Raw genomic sequence first — 25,806 nt, 5'->3', positions numbered from 1 at the left:
AAAACTTCAATCCTTGCACCCTTAATCCATTGTTGGGATATCATGGCAATTAGGTTCGGGGTTTTAGTGTATGGTTCTGCAAACTTAAGACATAGCTCAGGTTGTGCAGAGGCCCTAATTGGCTTTTAGGGGAACTGGATGCAGTGTCATAAAATGCTTTCTTTTCTCTTTAAAAAAAAAAAAAGAGGAAAAGAAAAAGCCACTTAAAATATTATTTCAATTATAATTTTTGTTTATTAATTACGTCTATTTATTTATGAAGACCTGGGACTCTTCTCTACTAAAACTTTGGTGGAAGCTAACAATGAACATATGGTAGAAGTAAGGACACAGTTGTTGCAGCCAGCAGATGAAAACTGGGATCCCACTGGAACAAAGAAAATCTGGCATTGTGAAAGTAATAGATCTCATACTACAATTGCTAAATATGCACAATACCAGGCCTCCTCATTTCAGGAATCATTGAGAGTAAGTATTACTTCCTGAAGATTATTTTAGGATTTTAAAGATTATTTTATTTTGGAGTTTTGAAAGGATACATTGCTTTTATAAGCATCTCATTATTTTATATTAAATAAAATGTTCTGGGAGTGATATCCACTTTGCTCTTAGTAAAGTCTAAGCAAATCTGTGGGTTGATGAAGTAAATATCAATACGGGAAAATAGAATTGCTGTCTAGTAAGATGTCTCCTTCATTTTGGGGATATTTTTGTTTATAGCAGGGTTTATTAGCTTCAGCACTACTGATATTTTGGGCTGGGTAATTCTTTGTTGTGGGGGACCATTCTGTGTCATGTAGGATATTTATTAGCATCTCTGGCCTTTCAAAAATGAATCCAGACATGCCAAATATCCCCTGAAAAACAAAATCACTCTTGGTTGAGAACCACTTTAAATAAGTTTCTTTATACTTGCAAAATTATTGTGTCTTTTCATTTTTTTTCTTCTGACAGATTAGTGTTATTTGGTAAATAGCTCCTCCGGAAACCATTAGTGTTCTTCTTACCAATCTTGATCTGTAAGAGAAAACTGAGGGAGAGGCAGTAATTTATAGTAATTGTTTCAAAATATATGGAAATTTTTTTTAATTTGAAAAATAATCAGGATTATTATTGAAAGATTTGTATAGGCCTTTCAGCACTAAAATTCTCTAGCAATACAATGAGAACTTTGCAAATATGCCCTCAAAGTAAACATAAAACATTTTTTAAGTGAGTTTATCAAATGTATTATTCAAATACTTGTCTGCACTAAGTTGTTTGTTCTTCACATGTCTTACAGCTGACAAATATGTGAAAGTCTTTAATTAATTCATTAGGTTTTGTTGTCTCTGTTTAAAATGTTTAAAATTCTGCCCTGATTCACATTTTCAATCAAGGCAACATCTGTACCTATAAATTGTATATTATGTCACTTTTTCCACTGCTGCTCCCTATGTTCTACAAAGAAATTTATCTAATAAAAACTGTCCTGCAACATACATGCATTGCAATGAATTAGTTTCAATTTACATTGAATGTAATCTCTGTGGTTCCGACTTTCAAGAGGCTTCAACTACATAATAATATTATAGTCAGAATAGAACAAATAATAAGCAGGATTCAAAGATTATTAAAGGAAAATTTGGAGGAGTTGAAAAGCAAAGATAAGCAAAGAAAGGATTTTTTTCTTTTTAGAATGCTTTGAGGCATGGACCATTACATGTGAAAAATCTGACAAATGTTCAGAAACTATACATTTAAAGCCAAGAGGTCATATGTATTGCTAAATTAGAAATTATGAAACGATGTTAAGAGATACCATGTCTGTGACACAAGAATTGTGTAAAAAAAAAAAAAAAAAAAGTAATAATACTTACATTGAAAAGCACCTATGTTTATCCAGCACTTAATTTCCTTACTAAAGTTACAAATGTCTTATCATTTGTATATAATTCATTGTGGGATAAAAAATTTAACCCACGGAGAATTTCTTCCATTTGTTCATAATCAAGAATGAGAGCATCTTACCCTCCACCTTTACACATGGATAACTATGTACACAATTCTGCTAGCTTAGAACTTTTGTGATCAATATTGAGACTTCTTAGGCCTTTCAACTTTCTTTAGTTTCTTCTCTTCTTGAAAATGGGGCAGTATAACAATCTATAGTATAACTTTCTGACTGGTGGGAAAGGTTGGATACTGTGCCAGTGAGATTTGGCTTTTCTTGGGTATTTATTTAACGTGGTCTTTGAAGAATTTTTCGTGTGTAAGAGACCTGTAGAAACTTGTTTCAAAACACAGATAATACTATCCAATCTAGATGTGAACTTTTTGAAGTTATGTGATAGAAAGGTTTGCCAGTTGTAGAATACTAAGTTAGAATGCTTTTTGCTTAATCTATAGGAAGAAAATGAAAAAAGAAGTCATCATAAGGACCACTCGGATAGTGAATCTACATCATCAGATAAGTGAGTCATTTTAAATGTCCACTTAGTATTTCTTTTTAAAAGTCATATTTCTAATATTGTCTTTCTCTTTTTTTAAGTTCTGGGAGGAGGAGGAGAGGACCCTTTAAAACCATTAAGTTTGGAACCAACATTGACCTGTCTGATGACAAAAAGTAAGTCTTTGTAGTACTATTTCTGTGAATTGATGCAAAGTGTTAATCCTTTGCAAGATTGGGAATTGTCTATGATTGATTTCTTCTTCTATTTCATTCCTTGTCACTTTTTATTTTTTATTTTTTACTTTTTTTGAGTTGAAGTCTCACTCTGTCACCCAGACTGGAGTGCAATGGCCGTTCCCGGCCACCGCAACCTCAACCTGCTGGGCTCTGGCAGTCCTTCCGCCTCAGCCTTCCAAGTAGCTAGAACTACAGGCGGGGCGCTTCCACACCCAGCTAATTTTTGATTTATTGTAGAGATAAGGTCTCGCCAAGTTGCCCAGGCGGGTCTCGAACCCGCAGGCTCAGGCAATCCACTCACCTCAGCCTCCCAAACTGCTGGGATTACAGGCTGAGCCACCGAGCCCGGCCCCTTGTCATTTTTTAAAGTTGACATGAGTTTAAACTAAATTATTGTTGCTACATTTTACAAATTTTTTAACTTAAAACTTTTGTACTGTTTTTCATCAAGACTCTGACTTTATGCTAAAATCACAAAGTTATATTTTTTAACTATGAAATAGAATTATATATAAGAATATGTATTTATAAACTGTAATTGTACAACACAACTATAAAAATAGAAAGTCAAATTTTTTTCTTTTATTTATTTGGTTCATAGCTTTTATGCTTCTTTTCATTGGAAAGTTTTCTTTGAAAAAGTTTAAGCATTCCAGTATTTTCTATGTGAAAATAAAATATGTCTAGATTTGACTTTTTCTGATTAGAGCATGATAGTTTTGAAGAAATGGTTAACTTCTACAAATATTTGTCAGAGTTTCACTCTTTATCTGTTATTTTATTGCAGGTGGAAGTTGCAGCTACATGAGCTGACTAAACTTCCTGCTTTTGTGCGTGTCGTATCAGCAGGAAATCTTCTAAGCCACGTAGGTCATACCATACTGGGCATGAACACAGTTCAACTATACATGAAAGTACCAGGGAGCAGAACACCAGGTAACTTGTATTACTAACATATCTCATTGCAGTTGAAAAACAGAATTAATCAAAATGTGAAACATGCAAAGAAAACCAGAATCTTTTTATTTATAATGAATATAACTGAAAGAGTTGCTCCTATTTTAAGCTTAGACTCTTTAACTTTAATTTAATAGCCCAGAAACATCATAACAGTTTAATTTGGAAAAGGCGTCATTGGAGCACTCCTGGGCAAATAAGTCCCTCTGACCTAAAGACTCTTGTTGATCCCATCTATTGCAGAGAGTTACAGAGTGCAGTGTTTTCTAAACTTTTTTTTTTTTAAGTTAACAATAAATGTTTTTATGACAATAAAAATAATTTTTCTTTTTTTCTTTTTTTTTGAGTCGGAGTCTCACTCTGTCACCCAGACTGGAGTGCAGTGGCCGCTCCCGGCCACCACAGCCTCAACCTGCTGGGCTCCGGCGATCCTTCCACCTCAACCTTCCAAGTAGCTGGAACTACGGGCGCGTGCTACCATGCCCGGCTCATTTTTTTTGATTTATTGTAGAGATGAGGTCTCGCCAAGTTGCCCAGGCGGGTCTCGAACTCGCGGGCTCAGGCAATTCACTCACCTCAGCCTCCCAAAGGCACGGGATTACAGGCTGAGCCACTGAGCCCAGCTTCTTTTTTTTTTTGAGTTGGAGTCTCACTCTGTCACCTAGGCTGGAGGACAGTGACACGCTCACGGCCACCTCAGCCTTCTAAGTAACTGGAACTACAGGCGCATGCTACATGTTCAGCTAATTTTTTGATTTATTGTAGAGATGGGGTCTCACCAAGTTGCCCAGACTGGTCTTGAGCCCATGGGCTCAGGCAGTCCTTTTGCCTCAGCCTCCCACAGTGCTGGGATTACAGGCTTGAGCCACTGCGTCCAACCAAAAAAGAATATTTTATATGTGACCTAATGCACATGTATGTATATAATGGTTTCGTCGAACAATACGTTTTCTTTTTTTCTTTGATTTATTGTAGAGATGAGGTCTCGCCAAATTGCCCAGGCTGATCTCGAACTTGCAGGCTCAGGCAATCCACTCACCTCGGCCTCTCAAAGTGCTGGGATTACAGGCTGAGCCACTGAGCCCAGCATGAGCAATATGTTTTCTAGTCTGTTTCATTCTATTTCATTTTTTAAAGTGTTGGTTGCAGTTCTCTAATTGGGTCACAACAACTCACAGTTTAAAAAACACTTGATGTGGAGACATTGCTAGACTCATCCTGGTACTTAGTCTAGACTTTCCAATGACTAGACTTCTAACTTTTGGCAAGTTGCATATCTTCCTCGGGTCTTTTTTTTTCACTTGTAAAATTAACTACATTGTTTTTAGACTTAAAATTACCATCCAACACTGATGTACCTTCTTCTTTGTGTGGTCTCTTGGATCGACATGAAATTTCACAGGGTGATGTTAGAAATAATTACCAATTGCTAAAACCCTGGCACTGATGAATTAAGAGAGATACTGGTGATAATCAGTTCAGCTATACCAATGCCTGTGTGTTGCATATCTCCCTCAGGTGCTTCTGTTTGCTACTTGATGCAGCCATGGATTGAAAACCAAACTGCTTCCTTCTTTGTCACCTTATTGAATCCTAGCTTGAGAATTGTTTCAAGCCTGAGCAACATAGTGAGACCATGTCTCTACAAAAAGACAAAAAAATTAGCCCATTGTGGTGGCGTGCCTGTAGTCCCAGCTAATTTAGGAGACTGAGCTGGGAGGATCGCTTAAGCCCAGGAATTTGAGGCTGCAGTGAGCTGTGATTGTGTCAATGCACTCTAGCCTGGGCGACAATGACTCGAATGACTTGCAATATATTTCTGTTGGATAGCACTACCCGCAAGGCGTTTTTTGTTTTTACAGAGACCGGGTCTTGTTCTGTCACCCAGGGTGTAGTGCAGTGGTACGATCATGGCTCACTGCAACCTTAACCTCCGAGGTTGAGGGAGACCATGACTCAAAAAAAAAGGTGCTGTGCTTGCTTCTGAGTAACTTAGGTCAAGAGTTTCCTTGTCCTGACTTTTCATTTGAATATCCTGGTCAGCTTTTTAAAAAGATATCATTGATTAGTCTTTGGGATTGAGATTCAGACATGAGTTATTTTTTGTTATGTTTTTTAAAAGATTTCCCAGGAGCTTCTAATATACAGCCGAGATTAGAACCATTGGTTGTAAGTTTTGTCATTGGGGCATTGGAAGCCCAAATCTGATATTTTATACATAGTTGGGCAAAATGAAAAGAGTTCTGAGGCTGGGCACAATGGCTCATGTCTATAATCCCAGCACTTTGAGAGAACCAAGGTGAGAGAATTACCTGAGCCTGTGGGTTTGAGAGCAGCCTAGGCAACTTGGTGAGACCTCATCTCTACAATAAATCAAAAAATTAGCCAGCCATGGTTGCACGTGCCTGTAGTTCCAGCTACTTGGAAGACTGAGGCAGAAGGATCACCTGAGCCCAGCAGGTCAATTCTGCAGTGGCCATGAGCGTGCTGCTGCACTCCAGCCTGGGCTACAGAGTGAGAAACCTACTCAAAAAAAAAAAAAAACCCAAGAGGGAGACAAGAGTTCTGGAATAAATGGTAGAAGAGCTATGTTGTCCTCCCCACTCCCTTGTTAGACATGGATATAAATATTAGGCAAGCTTTTTTAACTCTCTTGATTTCGTTTTTTATGTATTTAGTATCAGATTGGTTTTATTAAGGTTCATTTCAATTGAAAACATCTCCCGCTGGACTTGGTGGCTCAGCCTGTAATCCCGTGCTTTGGGAGGCCAAGGTGAGTGGATTGCCTGAGCCCGCGGATTCGAGACCCACCTGAGCAACTTGGCGAGACCTCATCTCTACAATAAATCAAAAAAATTACCCAGGCACGGTAGTGCGCGCCTGTAGTTCCAGCTACTAGGAAGACTGAGGCCGAAGGATCGCCGGAGCCCAGCAGGTCGAAGCTGCGGTACCTGGGAGCGGCCACTGCACTCCAGTCTGGGCGACTGAGTGAGACTCCAACTCAAAAAAAAAAAGAAAACATCTCCCATTCAATTTGAATTATTTTATGCAAATAACATTTTCCAATTAGAAAAAGTCCTTTTTAAAATATAAATCTAAGGAAAGAGCAGACTTGATTGATTACTTCTTTATCACTTGTACCTAGACTGTTCTGGGTTTTCTGTTTGTATGGAATTAGTCTTCCAAAAGTATCCTATGAAGCCTTAAGTCTCTAACAAATTCCTTTAGGTTTAGCTGGACTTAATGTCATGCACCTGTGGTCCTAGTTACTGTGGCGGCCTGAGGCAGAAGGATTGCCTGAGCCTAGGAGGTTGAGGTTGTAGTGAGCCATGATTGTACCACTGTACTACAGCCTGAGTGACAGAACAAGACCCTGTCTCTGTTTTGTTTTTTTTTTAAATGCCTTTTTAGGTCAGTACTGTCCAATAGAAATATACTGCAAGTTATATGTCAAATTTTATATTTTTTGGTAGGTTAAAGTTTCACCCAGTATATCAAAAATATTATCATTTAAATATGTCATGAATATAAAATTGTAGAGTGTTTTAACATTTTTTCATACTAAGTCTTTGAAATCCAGTGTGTACTATGCAATTACTGTACACTCCAATTTACATTTCAAGTGGTGGTCATATTGGACAACACAGTCTTAGAAGAAATGTTTAAGTAGTATCTGTTTTATTGAACTTCATGGTCAGACCCGTATGTTCTATAGAAATGCTTTCTGAGACTCTACCTAAGAGGTTTTTTATCTAGATAATGGGGTCCCAGCATCTGTTATTTTAATTAAAGACTAATTTTATTTATAGTGTTCATACCACAGTCAATTCCAACCATCTGTCTATGGTAGGAGACAGTTGTAAGTACTGAGTACCATCGAGGTGCTTACCCTGGTAGGGTTCTGAGGTAGGCAAAACAAAGAAGAGCTTCTTGCATCATTCCTTTAGGGAAACCCCAGTTAGGTCAAAACACTCACCAGTTCTTGGGAGCAACATTCACTCTTCTCCCTCCAGAACCAAAGGACACTCACAACAGGAACACAGTGATGGGAGTGAGGTTAGAGTAAGTTAAACTGCACAGAGTTTTCTTGCTAAGTTTATGCCACCTTTCTTCTGGCGAGGCATTTACTTGGTTGCTGTAAACCTTGAGTTCTGGCAAGATTGATTCTAATAGCTTTAGCTAGATTTTTTTTTTCCCCTTTGGTGTTTCTGGAGAGGGACAGACCTCTCCAGAATTCCCTACTCTCCTGTTGTTACTGGCATCACTACGTAGAGCAGCTATATTTTGAAAACCAGACTTCTTACCTCTTTTCCAATGTCGTAATACTGCTTATGAGAAATAGAGATTAGTTCATAAGGAAAAATGGTAGTGATATCTATAATAGCTAATATTTATTACTTACTACTCTGTTCAGATGGTCCCCGGCTTAAAACAGTGTGACTTGTAATTTTTGGATTTCACAATGGGTTTAACAGTATATTAAATGCATTTTTTACTTATGATGTTTTCATCGTACAATGGGTTTATCAGGATGTAGCCTGATAAACCCATTCCTCATCATAAGTTGAAGAATATCTGTGTTAGGCAATGTTGTAAGCATTTATTATTTTATTGATCTTCAAAATAATGCAATAATTTATAGAAATTGTTATTATCTGCTCTTACATATAACAAAACTGAGTCAGAAAGGTTTAGCAACTTGCTCAACTTTATGTAATGGGTAAGCCAAGGAGCCTGGCTCCAGGGCCTAAGTGCTGACCCATTATTTATACTGCCTATCATAAAAGCTCTTACTGAATAAGAAGTTGACACAAAAATGCTACAGTGGTAACTGAATGCCACTAAAGCATTCTCTATTGATGAATATTTGTAAGATTTCATTTCTAAAGACCCATTTTTCTGTAGAATTTATACTTTGATGATTAATATTTTTTGTTTTCACATTTCAGGTCATCAAGAAAATAACAATTTCTGTTCAGTTAACATAAATATTGGCCCAGGTGACTGCGAATGGTTTGTTGTTCCTGAAGGTTACTGGGGTGTTCTGAATGACTTCTGTGAAAAGTAGGTTTCCAAACTAAATTTTTGTTAAACATAATTATTAGAAAACGTAATTGTAAAATATGATTTACCTAGCTGGATAACCTAATGGATGTATTGGCAGTCTTCGCTTACCATTCAGCAGAAAATTGTTTTTAAATTATTTGAAATGCTTTAAGAAAGTTGCTATGAAACCACTCTATGCAAAAGTAGTAGTCATGAATTTAGAAGATAGAAAAATTGAGTTAACTAAGTTTAACTTTTAAAAATATTTAAAAGAATAAATACTTATTCATTTGAAAGATGTGCATCCAAGAAAAATTGTTTTATTATAAATAGTTTTAAGAAGTGAAGGAGCTCTGTAATTGATTATTTTAAACTGGCAACTTTTCCTATACAGGAATTTTATAAAATGTATTTAACTACTTCAGATTTTGTTTTCTTTCATTGAAAAAGTAGCATGGTAGAAGTGTACCTTTCTTTAAGATCCCAGAAATAGCCTTTATTTCTGTGTCTTTTGTTGGATTACCTTGGAATTTTTTTCCCCGTTGGTTTTAGTTTAATTATTTGTCAAAATAGAACGTATTATCTTCTTTTTTTTTTTGAGTTGGAGTCTCACTCTGTCGCCCAGACTGGAGCGCAGTGGCCGCTCCTGGCCACTGCATCCTCGACCTCCTGGGCTCCGGCGATCCTTCCGCCTCGGCCTTCTGAGTAGCCAGAGCTACAGGCATGCGCTACCATGCCCGGCTGATTTTTTTGATTTATTGTAGAAATGAGGACTCGCTGCCCAGGTGGGTCTCGAACCCACGAGCTCAGGCAATCCACTCACCTCAGCCTCCCAAAGGCGCGGGATTACAGGCTGAGCCACTGAGCCTGGCTATTCTTTTCTAAAAAAAACATTCTATTATGTAAGGACCTGATGTTTTCATTTAATAATAAAATTGGAAAATGATTATGGGATAAAAATGAAAAAACCAAAAATTATTTACACGTTATGCCCTTACCTCAATTAGAGAAAGAAAACAAAACACACTGAAAATGTTTACATATGAGATTACTTTGCAAACTGATTATATACGTATTCCACATACTAACTAACTTGTAATTTCTTACTTTGGCTTAAGAATCTTTGCTGTGCTGGGCTCGGTGGCTCAGCCTGTAACCCGCGCTTTGGGAGGCTGAGGTGAATGGATTTGCCTGAGCCCGTGGGTTTGAGACCCGCCTGGGCAACTTGGTGAGACCTCATCTCTACAATAAATCAAAAAAAATGAGCCGGGCATGGTAGCGCGTGCCTGTAATTCCGGCTACTCGGAAGGCTGAGGCAGAAGGATTGCAGGAGCTCAGCAGGTCAAGGCTACAGTGGCCGGGAGCGGCCACTGCACTGCAGTCTGGGCAACAGAGTGAGACTCCAACTCAAAAAAAAAAAGAATCTTTGCTGTAAATATTTGAATTTAGTAGGAAGTGCATCATAGTTTTAAAAAAAGATATTAAACCACAATTTTCTTATATAAGAGCAAGAAATAATTATCTTGTCTTCACTATTTAACATGTTGATTTCTTTCAATATAAGAAAGCCAAAGATGGAATTTTAAATTTTCAAATGTACTGATTAAATAACCTGATCTTTAATCTATACTTTGTTTTATGGGTCAGCAGTCCAGTAGCAGCAGACAAAGAATATTGTCACAATAGAAAATCTCCACTGTGATTTTTATTTCTTGAACTTTTTGTTAGTTGTATGTTGTTGCAGCTACAGTACAGTGATCCTTGTTCATTATTTCTGAGCAGAGATTGGCTATTTTTAGTGTATAGTTTTCTTTCCTATCTAAATGGAGAGGAACAAAGATAATTAGAATAGGCAGGTGATGTCCAAAAATCTTGAGCTTGGGTATAATAAAAGTACCAGGTTAGTATGTAGAGGTAGGTAAATTTAATAACTTAGTTGCTAAAATAGCACTTGCAGGAAAAATTGCTTTGAGTTTAAGTTTCTCCAATTTTGTGATGGCAATACATGGGTTAAATAGGGCTAGATTTGTGTTTATAACCATTTTTTGCTTCATAGGCAACTTTTTCTGGATTATGTCTACTTAGTCTTTTCACAGACTATACGCCATTTCGTATAGCTTTCCAGTTAGGCTACCATTGGCAGTCTGTTCTAGACTTTGAAGAGTAGCTTTTGTGGCCGGGCGCCATGGCTTAAGTCTGTAATCCCAGCACTTTGGGAGGCTGAGGCGAAAGGAATGCCTGAGCCCACAGGTTCGAGACCAGCATGGGCAACTTGGTGTGACCTTGTCTCTACAATAAATAAAAAAATAAGCTGGACATGGTAGTGCTCGCCTATAGTTCAAGCTAGCTTGGAAGGCTGAAGTGGAAGGATCGCTTGCGCCCAGCAGGTTGAGGCTGCAGTGGCCGGGACTGTGCCACTGCACTACAGCCTGGGCGACAGAGTGAGACTCCAACTCAAAAAAATTTAAAAAAGAGTAGCTTTATATTTTTTAAGAAAAAAAGACTAAGGTTCCACCTAGATCAGGGGTTGGCATATTTTTTCCTGAAAGGGCCGGATAATAAATACTGTAGGTCTTGCTCTGTCACAACTGTGTCATAGCACAAAAGCAATCAGATACAACATAAATGAATGGGCGTAGCTGTATTCGAATAAGTTTTTATTTATAAAAACAAGCAGTGGACTGAATTTGGCCCATAGGCTATAGTTTGCCAACCCTTAATCTATACAAAACATTAAATTCAAACCAGTAAAAACAGTTTTAATAAGTGTATTTTATCAAATACTTTAGCACAGGCCGAGCTTGGTGGCTCAGCCTGTAATCCCAGCCTTTTGGGAGGCCGAGACTAGTGGATTGCCTGAGCCCGCGGGTTCGAGACCCACCCAGGCAACTCAGCAAGACCTCATCTCTACAATAAATCAAAAACTAGCCGAGCATGGTAGCGACACCTGTAGTTCTGGCTACTTGGAAGGCTGAGGCAGAAAGATCGCTGAAGCCCAGCAGGTCGAGGCTGCAGTGGCCAGGAGCATGCCACTGCTCTCCAGTCTGGGCAACAGAGTGAGACTCCAACTCAAAACAAAACAAAAATACTTTAGCACAGAACACTCATAAATTGAAGGTTATTTCTTAGATCTCAAGGAAAGAATATTTTCATTATAGAAATTTTTCCTTCCCAATATTGTGAAATTTGAAGTAGGTAAATTTTATGAAATTCTTTTATAGGAAAAATTGCTTTGAGATTTAGAAAGTACTTCATGTCATGGTGGGGTATAAGAAGCCAGATATTAAAATAAAAGCTTAAATTAGCTGGACGTGGTGGCTCATGCCTGCCTGTACTCAGGAGGCTGAAGTGGAAAGGATTACCTGAGCCCAGGAAGTCGAGGCTGCAGTGAGCTGTGATTGTGCCACTGCACTCCAGCCTGCGCAAAAGAATTAGACCCCAATTCAGAAAAAACAAAATAAATATAGAGACTGGCATCTTGTCCATTTTTTCCTCTTTTTGATTCAAAACAGCAGTAGAAACCATTTCTGTCTTCTCCTTTCTCTCAGAAATTAAGGGAAGTTCCTTAAAACTTACGTGCCACAGCATTCCTGTTTATGGATTTAAGTGTCTTGATGTCAGTTCCACCTTCCATTTACCTTTTGGGGATTTCTAGGTACTCCAGGGAAAGAGTTCAATTAAAAATTGTCATTATTGAAATGAAATTAAAAGTTAGTGTATGTATCACTTGCAAGTAGCTTTGGATTTCATTTGGATCTTTGAAAAATCAATTTAATGCTGACCATTAGATATATCATCTACTACTCAACTGTAATTACACACTGCATATATACTGCAGATCTTATTGCACAAGCAATTACATTTCATTGAAATGAGTAAGCATTTTTTTAAACCTTTTGACATTTTCTTCCAGTCTTATAAGGAGCTTTTGATATGCTTGATCCATTTGCATTATTTTTTATTTCAGAAATAATTTGAATTTCCTAATGGGTTCTTGGTGGCCCAACCTTGAAGATCTTTATGAAGCAAATGTTCCAGTGTATAGGTTTATACAGCGACCTGGAGATTTGGTCTGGATAAATGCAGGCACTGTTCATTGGGTTCAGGCTATTGGCTGGTGCAACAACATTGCTTGGAATGTTGGTCCACTTACAGGTATTTTAAAGAATATACTAAAAAAAAAAAAGGTTAATTTCTGAGGAATTATATCTGATAGTTTTATTCTTTTTTCCCTTGGGATATTATTAAAATTATTAGAAGAATGTCTTCCTTGCATAAAATTTTAATTTGTAGTAAAAGACGTTAAATTCAAATTAACAAATGGAAATCTAAGATCATAAATACCAGCAAATAACAAGTTTATGTCTTTATGTATATGGAGGATATACTAACAATTTTTAGAGTGCTTGGTTTTATTTTACAAAAGAAACCCTTTATGGGAGAAAACAAAAGTAATTGACTTTTTCAAAAAAATGTTTTTTTTCTGATGTGTCATATGAATAGCCCCATTGTGTCAAAAATCTGTTTGAATTATGCCTGCTTTTGGGCAGTATTCACTTAAGGTTAAGAATATGGCCTTTGGAGCCAGAAAGACCTGGCTTAGCACCAGGACTTGGCACTTGTAACTTTGGGCAAGTTATATAACCTCTCTGGTCCTTGATTTCTTCATCTGTATAATGGAACAAATAAAAACAACAAGGTGTTCGCGACCCGCCTGGGCAACTTGGCGAGACCTCATCTCTACAATAAATCAAAAAATGAGCCGGGCGTGGTAGCGCGCGCCTGTAGTTCCAGCTACTTGGAATGCTGAGGCGGAAGGATCGCCGGAGCCCAGCAGGTCGAGGCTGCGGGGGCCGGGAGCGGTCACTGCACTCCAGTCTGGGTGACAGAGTGAGACTCCAACTCAAAAAAACAAACAAACAGTAAGGTGGGTAAAGATTAAATGAGATAATGGATAAAAGTAGCTTAGCACAATGCCTGGCACATAGTCACAGGAGGCTTTTTTAATATGATTGCTACTATTATTATTACTACCATAATTATCATAAAACAAAAATTTTTGTAGTGTTTTCAGAATTGATATTGAAGATAATCACCTGAGAAGGGTCATAATGGTTATCTTCATATCTTTTGGTACTTTGGGTTGCTTTATAACTGTTTTTTTTTCCCTAGCCTGCCAGTATAAATTGGCAGTGGAACGGTACGAATGGAACAAATTGCAAAGTGTGAAGTCAATAGTACCCATGGTTCATCTTTCCTGGAATATGGCACGAAATATCAAGGTCTCAGATCCAAAGCTTTTTGAAATGATTAAGTAAGTGCTTTCTAAAACTGCTGTAGTCCCTCTCTCTTTGGGGAGTGTTAACTATTAAAATTTTTTTCCCATAGAATTATGTTGACATCAAAACAAAATGGTCCAGAATTCTAGCAAAATGTAATATGAGAATCCACATGTTAAAAATATTTGTCCCTTTCAAATAGCCCACTGTGGTACAGAAAGAACAAAGACTCAAATGATTCTAAACCAGTAGGTTCACAAACCTCTGCTTCTTCCCTACTCCCTCTGAACCACCTGCTTTCCCAGGAGAACTTTAGTAACTGAGGGGAGAATGGCATTATAGAATAATTGTTGTTACAGAGAAATTAGCAATTAATATAGGAATTTGACTAAAATGTTAATTATTGTTTTAATTAAATAATCCGATAACTTATAAATATCCCTTTTCTTAGCTTCTTTAAAAACGTAATACAAGTTATATAAATTCTTATCTAAAAACTTAGTTTTAATACAGATATTGCTAATGAGCTTCTCATTTGTTGTCATGGTTTCTATCCTAGCTATTTTGTAAATCTACTTATAGTTACTCTTTTCAAACAGTGCTGTATAGCAGTGTTACCCTGAACTGTGTTTTCTACTACTACCTCTACCCCCAAAATGTAGGGAATTCTGGTCAAAGAAATATGGAAAGTGATGGATTAAATAAAGTTCAGCAATTCCTTTATTTTCAAATTGAAAAAGCTTTAAAATTTTTTGTAAAATCCTTTAGATACTGTCTGTGTTACTGTGTATTGTGAATGGAGAAGAATTATATTGTACAGTATTTCCCAAACCTATTTGACCAGTATAACTTGAATTGATTTTCTCAAAAACTGATTTTGGGATACAGTGCTTTATACTCACAGATAAAATAAATTTGTCTTAGTCTTTGTTAAAATAGTATTTACATTAAATATTTCTCCTGCAGGTATATTGATTTAGTCAGCAGGTGTTGTTTTCAAAATACTATCTTTTGAAAGTAATCCTGGCTTATTAAAATGATTTCAAACCTAAATGCAAAATTTTATTTAAACAAATTTTGTGGCCAAGGTAATATGCCTATGAATTCTCTTATGACACAGTCCTTTATCACTTGCACTGTTTAACCTAATCCTGGGCCGAAGGAGGAGGGGGAGACAAAAAGGAGCAAAAGAACCGCATCATAGCAAGTGATGTACAAATCCTTTAGAACAAGCATATCCAGCCTGTAACTGGCAGACCACATGCAGCCCAGGACAGCTAGTAGTGTGGCCCCACAAAATCTTTTAACATCATGTATTTTTTAGCATTTATTTTCTTAGTGACCTCATGCGTAGTTCCATTTTTGAAGTTCACAGTCACACCTCATTCATGACATCGCTTTTTGGCAGCACATACATTTATGAGCAGTTGGTTTTGGTTATTAAGCACACAAAGAGCAAAATTCAAACATTTCTGACAAGCACCTTGAAAACTCACTAAGAGGATGAGGTGAGTGGATTGCCTGAGCTCACGGGTCCAAGACCCGCCTGGGCAACTTGGCGAGACCTCATCTCTACAATAAATCAAAACTTAGCCGGGCGTGGTAGCACGCGCCTGTAGTTCCAGCTACTTGGAAGGCTGAGGCGGAAGGATTGCCAGAGCCCAGCAGGTCAAGGCTGCAGTGGCCTGGCACGGCCACTGCACTCCAGTCTGGGTGACAGAGTGAGACTCCAACTCCAAAAAAAGAAAAAGAAAACTCACTAGGAATTGCAGTCACTTCCATCAAACCAGACATTGACAGATTAATTTTATAAAAACAAGGCCAAATTTCCCACCAGTTTTATATTATTTTTGTTTTTCTAAGCATTATAATAAAAAGTATATTTTAAAAAAGAAGTCTTGTTATGTATATACACTGACTACATTATATAATTGTTTTGTGGTTCAAGACAATTCTGCTTTACTTGATGCAGCCCAGAGAAGCCAAAACGTTCAACACTCCTGCTTTAGAACATTGGATCTTAGGCGCCATACTCTATAAATGTAATTGGTAGTGGGTGGGGTGGGAAATTGTCTATTATATCTCCGAATGGTACTTTGCTCTGAATAGCAAGTTCGGTGTTATTTTGGGGGAGAAAAGTCACTGAAGATGTTTAGTAAGTTTGAGGTGTAGGCATAAACTAGATGCTATTTCAGATCACATGATGGTAAAAGGACAGTTCAATATAGAAGCCATTTATCTGGTAGCTATATAGATTGAGAATGACTCATTACATTTTGAGTAGATTAGAATTTTATGGTTGAAAAGAATTTTAAAGATCATTTAGTCAGCTGGGCTCGGTGGCTCAGCCTGTAATCCCGCGCCTTTGGGAGGCTGAGGTGAGTGGGTTGCCTGATCCTACGGGTTCGAGACCCGCCTGGGCAGCGAGACCTCATTTCTACAATAAATCAAAGGATCAGCCGGGCATGGTAGCGCATGCCTGTAATTCTGGCTACTTGGAAGGCTGAGATGGAAAGATCGCCGGAGCCTGGCAGGTCGAGGCTGCGGTGGCCGGGAGCAACCACTGCACTCCAGTCTGGGCGACAGAGTGAGACTCCAACTCAAAAAGAAAAAGATCATTTAGTCAACTTCTACTTACTACAGTAATCCTGTCTACATCATTTGTAATTTGTGGTCATCTGATGATTTCTTAAGCATTTTCTTTGCCTTACTATAGTCCTTGAAAGTTTTTTTTATAAATTGGCCTGAAATCTACCTGTCATTTGGTCACAATTTCCTAAATATATTTGGGATTTATACAGAATAAATCTCATTCAGCAAGTGTTTGGGAAACAATTCTATGCCAAAAACTACTCTAGGTACTGATGATACACGTAGCAGTGTATAAAATGAAATCCGTGTCTTCTGAGACTTAAATTCTAGTGGAGCAAAACAGAAATGCCCCAATATAATATTTTTATATGAATAATATAAAATAGAATAATACTTGGGAAGGGTGAGATCAGAGTGCTGCTTTTGCTTAAGTAGTCAGAGAAGCTAACTGAGAGGAGAGTGAGCTTTATGCTTAGCCCTGAATTATGCTATGAACTCAACTGTGCAAAGATCTTGGAGTAGAACATTTTATATTCAGAGAACAAGTCAAGACTGAATTGAGAATAACTTTGGCATGTTTATGGGACCAAAGGGCTAGTGTGTCTATAGTGGAATGAGAGAAATGAAGCATGGTGTAGTGATAAGCTTAACGAAGTAAGCAGAAACAAGATAGTTACATGGAAGCCGGGCTCGGTGGCTCAGCCTGTAATCCCGTGCATTGGGAGGCTGAGGTGAGTGGATTGCCTGAGCCCGCGGGTTTGAGACCCGCCTGGGCAACTTGGTGAGACCTCATCTCTACAATAAAATCAAAAATGAACCGGGCGTGGTAGCGCGCTCCTGTTGTTCCAGCTACTTGGAAGGCTGAGGCGGAAGGATTGCCTGAGCCCAGCAGACCGAGGCTGCGGTGGCCAGGAACGTGCCACTGCACTCCAGTCTGGGCGACAGAGTGAGACTCCAACTCAAAAAAAAAAAAAAAAAAATCATACATGGACTTTTAGCACATGGTAAGAAGATTATATATTCTAAGTGCCACAGCACATCAATAGAGGATTTTAAGCAGGAGAGGAAAGGGTTCCAATTTAAATGTTAGAAAATAGATGTAGTTGCTTTGTGTAGAATGGATTCTAAAGGGCAAATATAGAACGACAAATAAGGAGGCAATTGCAGTAGTACAGACCTACCTGGATTAGAGATTCTTACCTGTGGAAGTAGAGAGGAGTCAAACTAGGGACTGTTTTGCAGCTAAAACTCACAGAACTTAATCATAGATCAGGTGGTGAGGTGAGAGGGAAAAAGGAACTAAGGAAAAATTGTTATCATATTCTGTTCTTCCTGTCTAGTCTTCATTAATTTAAGTCTCAATTACCTCTATCATCTTTTTCATTCTCTATCCCACCCCTGTCATCCTTGTCTTCCTTAAATCTTGATTGTATTCCTCATCATTTTAAGAATTCTGTTTCTGGCTCGAGTTGTCATGAGATGTGATGAGCAAGCTACTTTTTGTCATCACGCCCATTGAGGATGTTAACCACAAGTCCAGGCCCTTGGGCCTTTATAAGCTTCCCTTTTAAAACAGACACTTAACCATTACTAGAAATATACCTTTCAGCAGCCAACGTTGCTGCCATTCTTTAATTTAGTGAGTCTTTGCTTGCTGTATACAAGGCTCTGGGCTAGGCACTGAGGATTTATAAATACCTGGTATGGGTCCTGTCTTAAAGTAACGGTGCATATACATAAACAGATTGAAAGAAATGTAATGATAGATCCACTGAATTCATTCCAGTCCATGAAGCCTGAGAAGTTTTTTTACACTGTGCATTCGGAGGAGAAATGTGTTTTGTGTGAAGGATGAAAACGTGGAAGTAAGGACAGGAGAAAGGAATCCCAACTAAAGCCAGCTTAAGATCAAACTCTTGCACCATCAGAAAGATGCGTCATTTCATCCATAAAATAATAGTATACATATATACATGTCTCCTTAAGTCCAGCACAGTCTTGTTTTCCTCCAGTGAAGGAATAAATGATCCCTTTTCAGGTGAGCACGAGGCAAAATAACTGGCTTATGTAGAGGCCATGTGGTATGAAAAACTCCAATCTTCGACCTCTAAAATCATACTCAGCATGGAACTCTTAGAGGCTTAGAGGAACTCCACCTCTCTAGAAGAAAAGCAAATGTATACTCACTCTGGGTCAACTTTTCTTCTCTTCATTCTGTTGTCATTCTATCCAACACCTTCCACCTTTGTCCTCCTAATTTCCTTTCCTACAGTGTACTTGCATGAGCTTAAATGTATATATGATACAACTCTGATATATGTAATGTAGACAATTGGTGGTACATTTTGGCTTGAGCACAATGTGTGTGAAAAGTAGTAGAATACAATATAGTTGTAAAAATTGGTTAGAAGTAGATTGTGCTTTGTGTAACAAACTTAAAACTTTATTCTGTTGGAGAACTCTTGGTGGGTTTTCAACTATCGAAACTTTTGTAACGGTCTTTTTAGGTGTTACATAATATGACAAACTTTTGAATGACAAGGCAAAGTAGTGAATCAAAGATCCTTTGACTTTTCAAGTCTGAGTTCTTAGATGGTTTAGGCACAGTGCTAGTTAATCAAATGAACTTGATATTTAACCAAGCACTGAGCAAAATGCTTCCCAGGCTATATCTCAGTTATTCCTCACAGCATTTCAATGTCATCCAGTTGGTTGGAGGGAGAGCCAGGACTTAAACCCATATTTGTCTTATGTGAAAGTGCTTGGCTAAATCTATGGCACATGACTTCATTTGTGGGCAAGTATGAGGAGCCAATGAAAGAGCTGGACAGAGCTGTTTAGAAGAAGCTGACTGACTAGAGAGTCTTGTACCTAGTGGTTTGTGACTACCGTGAAAGGAAAAGGAAGGGAGTAGTTGAGGACAGAACTTGGAGGAATATGTCTATTTAAGAAAAGGAAATAGGTGAACTAGATAAGGGTCAGGGGAGAGCATGGAGAATGTATTGTTACAGAAATAAAGGGGATCTTTTTCTACAAGCACAGTTTTACTGTAAAACCATCGTTTCCACATCATTGCTACTGTCCTCAAATCTAGTGTCCTGTCAAAAATTGTGGTATTGGTTTGTTCTGGCTTGTGAGTTATGCCAATTCTTAATAAACAGTTGTTCGTTGCTGTCTCTTCCCTCTAATTTGAGTTATTTTCTTCACCTTCTGATCACTCCACCATCCACAGCAATTTGGCTTTCTACCCTTCGTATGTCCAACACTTCTCTTGCTGAGGTCACCAACAGCCAAACTGTCCTAAATATACAAAGGCATTCATGAATGTAAACTTTATTTAAAAATCTACCTTTTTAATCTTAGCATGTGAAGTGCCTCAAATTTGACTCCCACTTGCTTCGTGAGCCATTTCTCCCACTGCTACCTTTAAATGTATGCTGGAATTGTTTTCTACTTATTTTTGCTACTCTGTTTGCTATTTGAAACCATCTTTAATATGGACTGCAATTTGTATATCTTTCCAATTTTTTCACCTTTGAATCATCTTTTTTTTTTTTTTGAGTTGGAGTCTCACTCTGTTGCCCAGACTGGAGTGCAGTGGCTCCCGGCCACCGCAGCCTCGGCCTGCTGGGCTCCGGCGATCCTTCCGCCTCAGCCTTCCAAGTAGCCGGAATTACAGGCATGCGCTACCACGCCCGGCTGATTTTTTGATTTATTGTAAAGATGAGGTCTCCCTGCCCAGGCGGGTCTCGAACCCGTGGGCTCAGGCAATCCACTCACCTCAGCCTCCCAAAGGCGTGGGATTACAGGCTGAGCCACCGAGCCCGGCTGAATCATCTTTTAATAAAGCCTTAAGCTGAAGTGAATTGGTAGTAAGGTTTTATGTAGGTGAGAAGGATTTGATCACTTCTATGACTGTTCAGCATGAATGGAGAAGCAGACCATTAAAACATAATCTTTAGTAATGGAAATATCGATAATAAGCAATGGGTCAGCACAAAGGAAGCCACTTTTGAAAGGAGAAGATTTAGGAAAGGCTTCACCAGAGGTACAGCAGCTTCATAGTCCCTTAGCCTAATCTCTTTAAGCTAGATGTGTTGGAATTCAGAATGTTTTGGATTTAGAAAGGTGATAGAGTGCATTTATAATATATTTTACCTTTCCAGCAGGGTCTTTTGCAGTATCCTGGACTCGAGCACATTAATATTTCTGCACTGAAATATATAAATAGTTGCTGTATGAGCTAAGCAAAAACTGTAAATAGCCCCAGGTCAAGTTTCAACACCAAATGAGTTTATGCAAAATTTATGAAAATTTTGCGTGATTATAATATAAGAATTTATGAACCTGTATTTGCACTGGGTGATTTAATAATGGGAAATGGTGTGTTCTGTTGTCATCTACTAATTCCTCATTATCATTTTGAGAATGAATTACCTGTACTTTAGACAAGTCAGCCTCACTCTTGTTTTTTCTCTCAGCACTTTCAAGTTCAGGTTGAGTCTTTAAGGTCCCTGTGATTTCATAAGGTTATTTATTTAAGTCAGTCATTTAGTAAATCTTTTCCAATATCTGCAACCCAGCCATTTTACTAAAACATACTAGTCTTCCTGCTCTACTCCACATTCTTCCAAATATCTACTATGTTGGCATGAGTCAAAGGAATATTCATTATCTTGAAAAATTACTTCCATTTTATAGTGCAGTGAACTCAACTTGAAAGTTCACAGCCTAACTCCTTAGGAATACTTTAGTGGGAGCTCAGCATGTAACTTTCTCTTTTGACTTCATTTAACTGTTTAAATGAGCATAACTATTTCTCTGCATACCCCATATGTTTCAAATGAACTTAGTTTCTTCTTTTTTTTTGAGTTGGAGTTTCACTCTGTCGCCCAGACTGGAGTTTCTTCTTTTTTTTTGAGTTGGAGTTTCACTCTGTCGCCCAGACTGGAGTGCAGTGGCGGCTCCCGGCCACCGCAGCCTTGACCTGCTGGGCTCCGGCCATCCTTCCGCCTCAGCCTTCCGAGTAACCAGAATTACAGGCGCGCACTACCACGCCCAGCTGATTTTTTATTTATTGTAGAGATGAGGTCTCGCTGCCCAGGCGGGTCTCGAACCCGCGGGCTTAGGCAATCCACTCACCTCAGCCTCCCAAAGGTGCGGGATTTTAGGCTGAGCCACCGAGCCCGGCTAGTTTCTTCTTCTTTAGACCAAACTTTTAAGTGTCTCTCTTGGGTTTAAGCCCTACTTGTTCATTCATATTCGCTGAAGAGTATAAATTTAAACTTTTGTTGCTAAAAGTTTCACGTAGACTTCACATTGGCAACAGCTACTAATAAGAATCCTTTAGAATTTTTAATATTTTTAGTAATGCTCAAATCTGCATGTTAGATCACTTGGCAGCAAGATTGAGTATTAAATGGAAGGCAGATTTAGAGGCGTGAATTAGAAGGTAATTGCTTACAGTTCAGACAAGAGGAGAGACAAAGGTTAGAGGGCAAAATAAACTACACTGGATGATTAATTGGTGGTGGGAGTGAGGGAGAAATCTGTATTGCTTGTTGATGAAATTGGAGGTAACGAAGAATGAGTTAGGTGTATGGAATAATGATTACCAATTTGACTGGCTTTAAGACATTTAGAATTTGATTTCTTCCTACAAGGTTTAAGTTGAAATTTCTGTTAAATAGCAGCCAGGTGGATGTATGATTCTATTGCTTAACAAAGGAGTCTAATACATATGTAGCTCTTAGCTGGCTGATAGATAATCACTGCTAAGATATTAGCTATTGAGTTTTCTGAATCATTAGCTACTTTTAAAGTAGAACAGTACCCACACAAAGAAATGAATTAAGGAAAACTTTAAAACTAAGGCTACTTATCTCTTTTAATTCATTCAACTGTGACAGATTTTTAAATGTTAAGATCTCATATTCGCCTTTAAAATATATAAAATGTACATATATAACACATCACTGCATCCCCCTACATTTGTTTATATTTTTTCCTCCAACTTTTATTTTCGAATTTCTTAAGCTTAGTAAAAAAGTTGAATGAATACCTGTATAACCTCATCAGGATTAATCAGATAAGTTTTTGCCACATCTACTTAGCAGTTTCTATGTGTGCATAGTGCACTTTTTTGACTAAGCCATACGAAAAAGTAATTTGCAGACATTATGACATATCACTCCAAATACTTCATTCTGCATTGCTTAAGAAATAAGGGTATTGTAGGTCAGTCATGGTGACTCATGCCTGTTATCCCAGCACTTTGAGTGGCCAAGATAGGAGGATCACTTGAGCTCAGTTCAAGGTTACAGTGAATTATGATCATGCCACTGCTCTCCAGCCTGGGCAACGGTGAAACTCTCTCTCTTAAAAATAAAAAAGAAGCCGGGCTCGGTGGCTCAGCCTGTAATCCCAGCACTTTGAGTGGCCAAGGTGAGAGGATCACTTGAGCCCAGGAGTTTGAAGCTGCAGTGAATTATGATCATGCCACTGCACTCCAGCCTGGGCAACAGAGTGAGACTCCAACTCAAAAAATAAACGAACAAATAAATAAATAAATAAATAAATAAATAAAAATAAAAAAGGGCAGGGGGATAAGGATATAATCCTTGTGGTTACAATGCCATTTACCATATGTAAAAAATGCAAAATGTAATAGTCTCAGTTAATACACAATTCACATTTAGACTTCCCCAATTATTAGCTCTTGCCTTTCCTCACCCTACCACCCTAATCCAGAATGGATCAAGGTTCACAGCTGAATTCTGTATGTAGTTGTTGTGTCTTCTTTTATCTCTTTTAAATCAATTGGGTTTTTTTGTTTGGTTTGGTTTGAGTAGGAATCACTCCGTCACTCAGACTGGAGAGCAGTGGCATGCTCACAGCCACTGCTGGAACCACAAGTGCACACCATCATACCTGACTAATTTTTTGATCTATTGTAGAGTTGAGGTCTTGCCAAGTTGCCCGAGCTGGTCTCGAACCCCTGGGCTCAGGCAATCCTCTGGCCTCCGCCTCCCTGAGTACTGGGATTATAGGCATGAGCCACCAGGCCCGGCTCGAAGGTCTTTTTTTTTTTTTTTTTTTTAAATGACATCTTTTGAAGATGGTGGGTCTTTGTGTTGTACAGAGTTCTACATTCTGGATCTGTTTTCTCATAATTTTATTTGGGTTAAATATCTTGGACAAGAACAACTGATCTTTGCTTTTGTAAACCCCTGCTTCACTCCAGTATAAACTATGTCATAGATGTTTTCATTAGTGGATCCTGCATGAATTAAGTTTTACTAAGTAGACACATTTAAAACTTAAAATTAAGAGTGGAGTGATTATTGTTACTTTTTAATCTATCATTGTTATAGTCTATGGTTTTTACCCTCTGGTTTTAATTTTTAAAACTGATTTATTGATAGTTAAAACTCTCTTTGCAAATTCATGATTCCTATTTTAAGATATTTGAGATATATTACTTTGATCTGCATTTTCTCCTTGTACGTGCTATAACTATTCACTTTCATAAGACTCATACATGCCTTATGTTTTACCACTGAAGTGTTCCTTTTAGTAGGACTCTTGAAAGGAATCAAATGATAGTGTAGGAGATAAGTTCTAGAAACTATTTGTACTGATGAGATTTCCCTGTAGATAACAGGCTTTCAGAATAAATTAGTCTTATAGATGCAGTTGATAAAGCTAACCCCAGCAAATATAGTACAAATTGTTAGTCATGTTTTAGACTATTAGCAAGTTAATACAATAGTAGGTAGTATGTTTCTGATACATTGGAAAATCTTCAACAACGACTTTGTTAGTTCTACTTAAATCATCATGATAAGTTGTCACTTTAGTTATTTAAAATTATGTCAAAAACAGAATGCCAGGAAGTGTATTTTCCTCTGAAAAGTTCAATACTTGGAAGTCTTAGATTTAGGAGGAGCATATCAGATAGTATGCAGAGGAGTAAAAGGTTAATTTTCGGGGTAAACATTCTCTTGTCTACCTCCCTGTAATCTGCCAGATAATCACACCTTCTAAAAATACTAATAATATATAAGCCAACAGTGGAATATAAATTCTCTAAAATCTCCACAGTGCCAAATCCATTGAAAATCACTTCCCGGCTGGACTTGGTGGCTCATCCTGTAATCCCAGCACTTTGGGAGGCTGAGGCGAGTGGATTGCCTGAACCCATGGGTTCGAGACCCCCCACCCCCACCCCGGCAACTTGGTGAGACCTTGTCTCTACAATAAATTTTTTAAAAATTAGCCGGGCATGGTAGCGCACGCCTGTAGTTCCAGCTACTTGGAAGGCTGAGGCGGAAAGATCGCCGGAGCCGAGCAGGTCAAGGTTGCGGTAGCCAGGAGCAGCCACTGCGCTCCAGTCTGGGCAACAGAGTGAGACTCCAACTCAAAAAAAAGAAAAGAAAAAATCACTTCCCACAAAATTTTTCTTGTCGTATCATTTTGTCATTCTTTTGGCCATCCTGTAAGGCATTGTTTTTATATTTCAGTTTTTAAATGTGCTATCTTATATGCACAGTATTGCTTTATGTGCATTCTCTGTGCCCTTTGTGTATGTGTGATCACTATTTGTTCATTACTTACTATTTTTTGTTTTCTTAAGAGTCTGTGTGCCGGGCTCGGTGGCTCAGCCTGTAATCCCGCGCCTTTGGGAGGCTGAGGTGAGTGGATTGCCTGAGCCCGTGGGTTCGAGACCCGCCTGGGCAACTTGGTGAGACCTCATTTCTACAATAAACCAAAAAATTAGCCGGGCATGGTGGCGTGCGCCTGTAGTTCCAGCTACTTGGAAGGCTGAGGCAGAAGGATCGCTGGAGCCCAGCAGGTCGAGGCTGCGAGCAGCAACTGCACTCCAGTCTGGGTGACAGAGTGAGACTCCAACTCAGCAAAAAATAAAAATAAAAAAGAGTCTGTGTTATTTAATATCCCATTAAAATATTACAGGGAGGATTGTACTGTGTAGTTATCTGGAGTCCAATCTGCCTTCATATCTTGGCTTCTTCATTTACTGGCTGTGGAACTGTGGGCAAATTACTAAACCTTTTAGACATTGCTTCCTCTTCTGAAAAATAGAGGCTTTATCTATCTAATATACCTTTTATGGTTACTATGTAAGTCTTAGCATAAGATAAAGCTCTCTGCAAATGGTAGTTGTTAAAATTTGTACTAATTAATTTTTTTTTTTGAGTTGGACTCTCACTCTGTTGCCCAGACTGGAGTACAGTGGCCGTTCCC

General features: G+C 38.3%; 1 protein-coding gene across 10 annotated transcripts in view; it reads left to right on the top strand.

Annotated features, from left to right (window-relative positions):
* KDM6A (lysine demethylase 6A) overlaps positions 1 to 25,806 on the top strand; it is a 216,122-nt gene that overhangs the window by 177,985 nt on the left and 12,331 nt on the right. For 8 of the 10 annotated variants that reach the window (XM_021708037.1, XM_021708035.1, XM_008049054.1 and 5 more), the window contains 7 exons: positions 263 to 468; positions 2,389 to 2,453; positions 2,531 to 2,605; positions 3,456 to 3,604; positions 8,575 to 8,689; positions 12,639 to 12,826; positions 13,844 to 13,985. In XM_021708037.1, coding sequence (XP_021563712.1) covers positions 263 to 468; positions 2,389 to 2,453; positions 2,531 to 2,605; positions 3,456 to 3,604; positions 8,575 to 8,689; positions 12,639 to 12,826; positions 13,844 to 13,985 — 940 coding nt within the window. Of the gene's footprint in view, positions 1 to 262; positions 469 to 2,388; positions 2,454 to 2,530; positions 2,606 to 3,455; positions 3,605 to 8,574; positions 8,690 to 12,638; positions 12,827 to 13,843; positions 13,990 to 25,806 lie in introns of those variants that run through there. The other 2 variants (XM_021708038.1, XM_021708039.1) reach the window with 2 other exon arrangements.

This window comes from Carlito syrichta, unplaced genomic scaffold, assembly GCF_000164805.1.
Source record: "Carlito syrichta isolate Samal-C Ts95f unplaced genomic scaffold, Tarsius_syrichta-2.0.1 Scaffold130467, whole genome shotgun sequence".
In the NCBI taxonomy this organism is placed as follows: Eukaryota; Metazoa; Chordata; class Mammalia; order Primates; family Tarsiidae; genus Carlito; species Carlito syrichta.
Note: the sequence above shows the minus strand (reverse complement) of the source record. Positions and strands in the feature narration are given on the sequence as shown.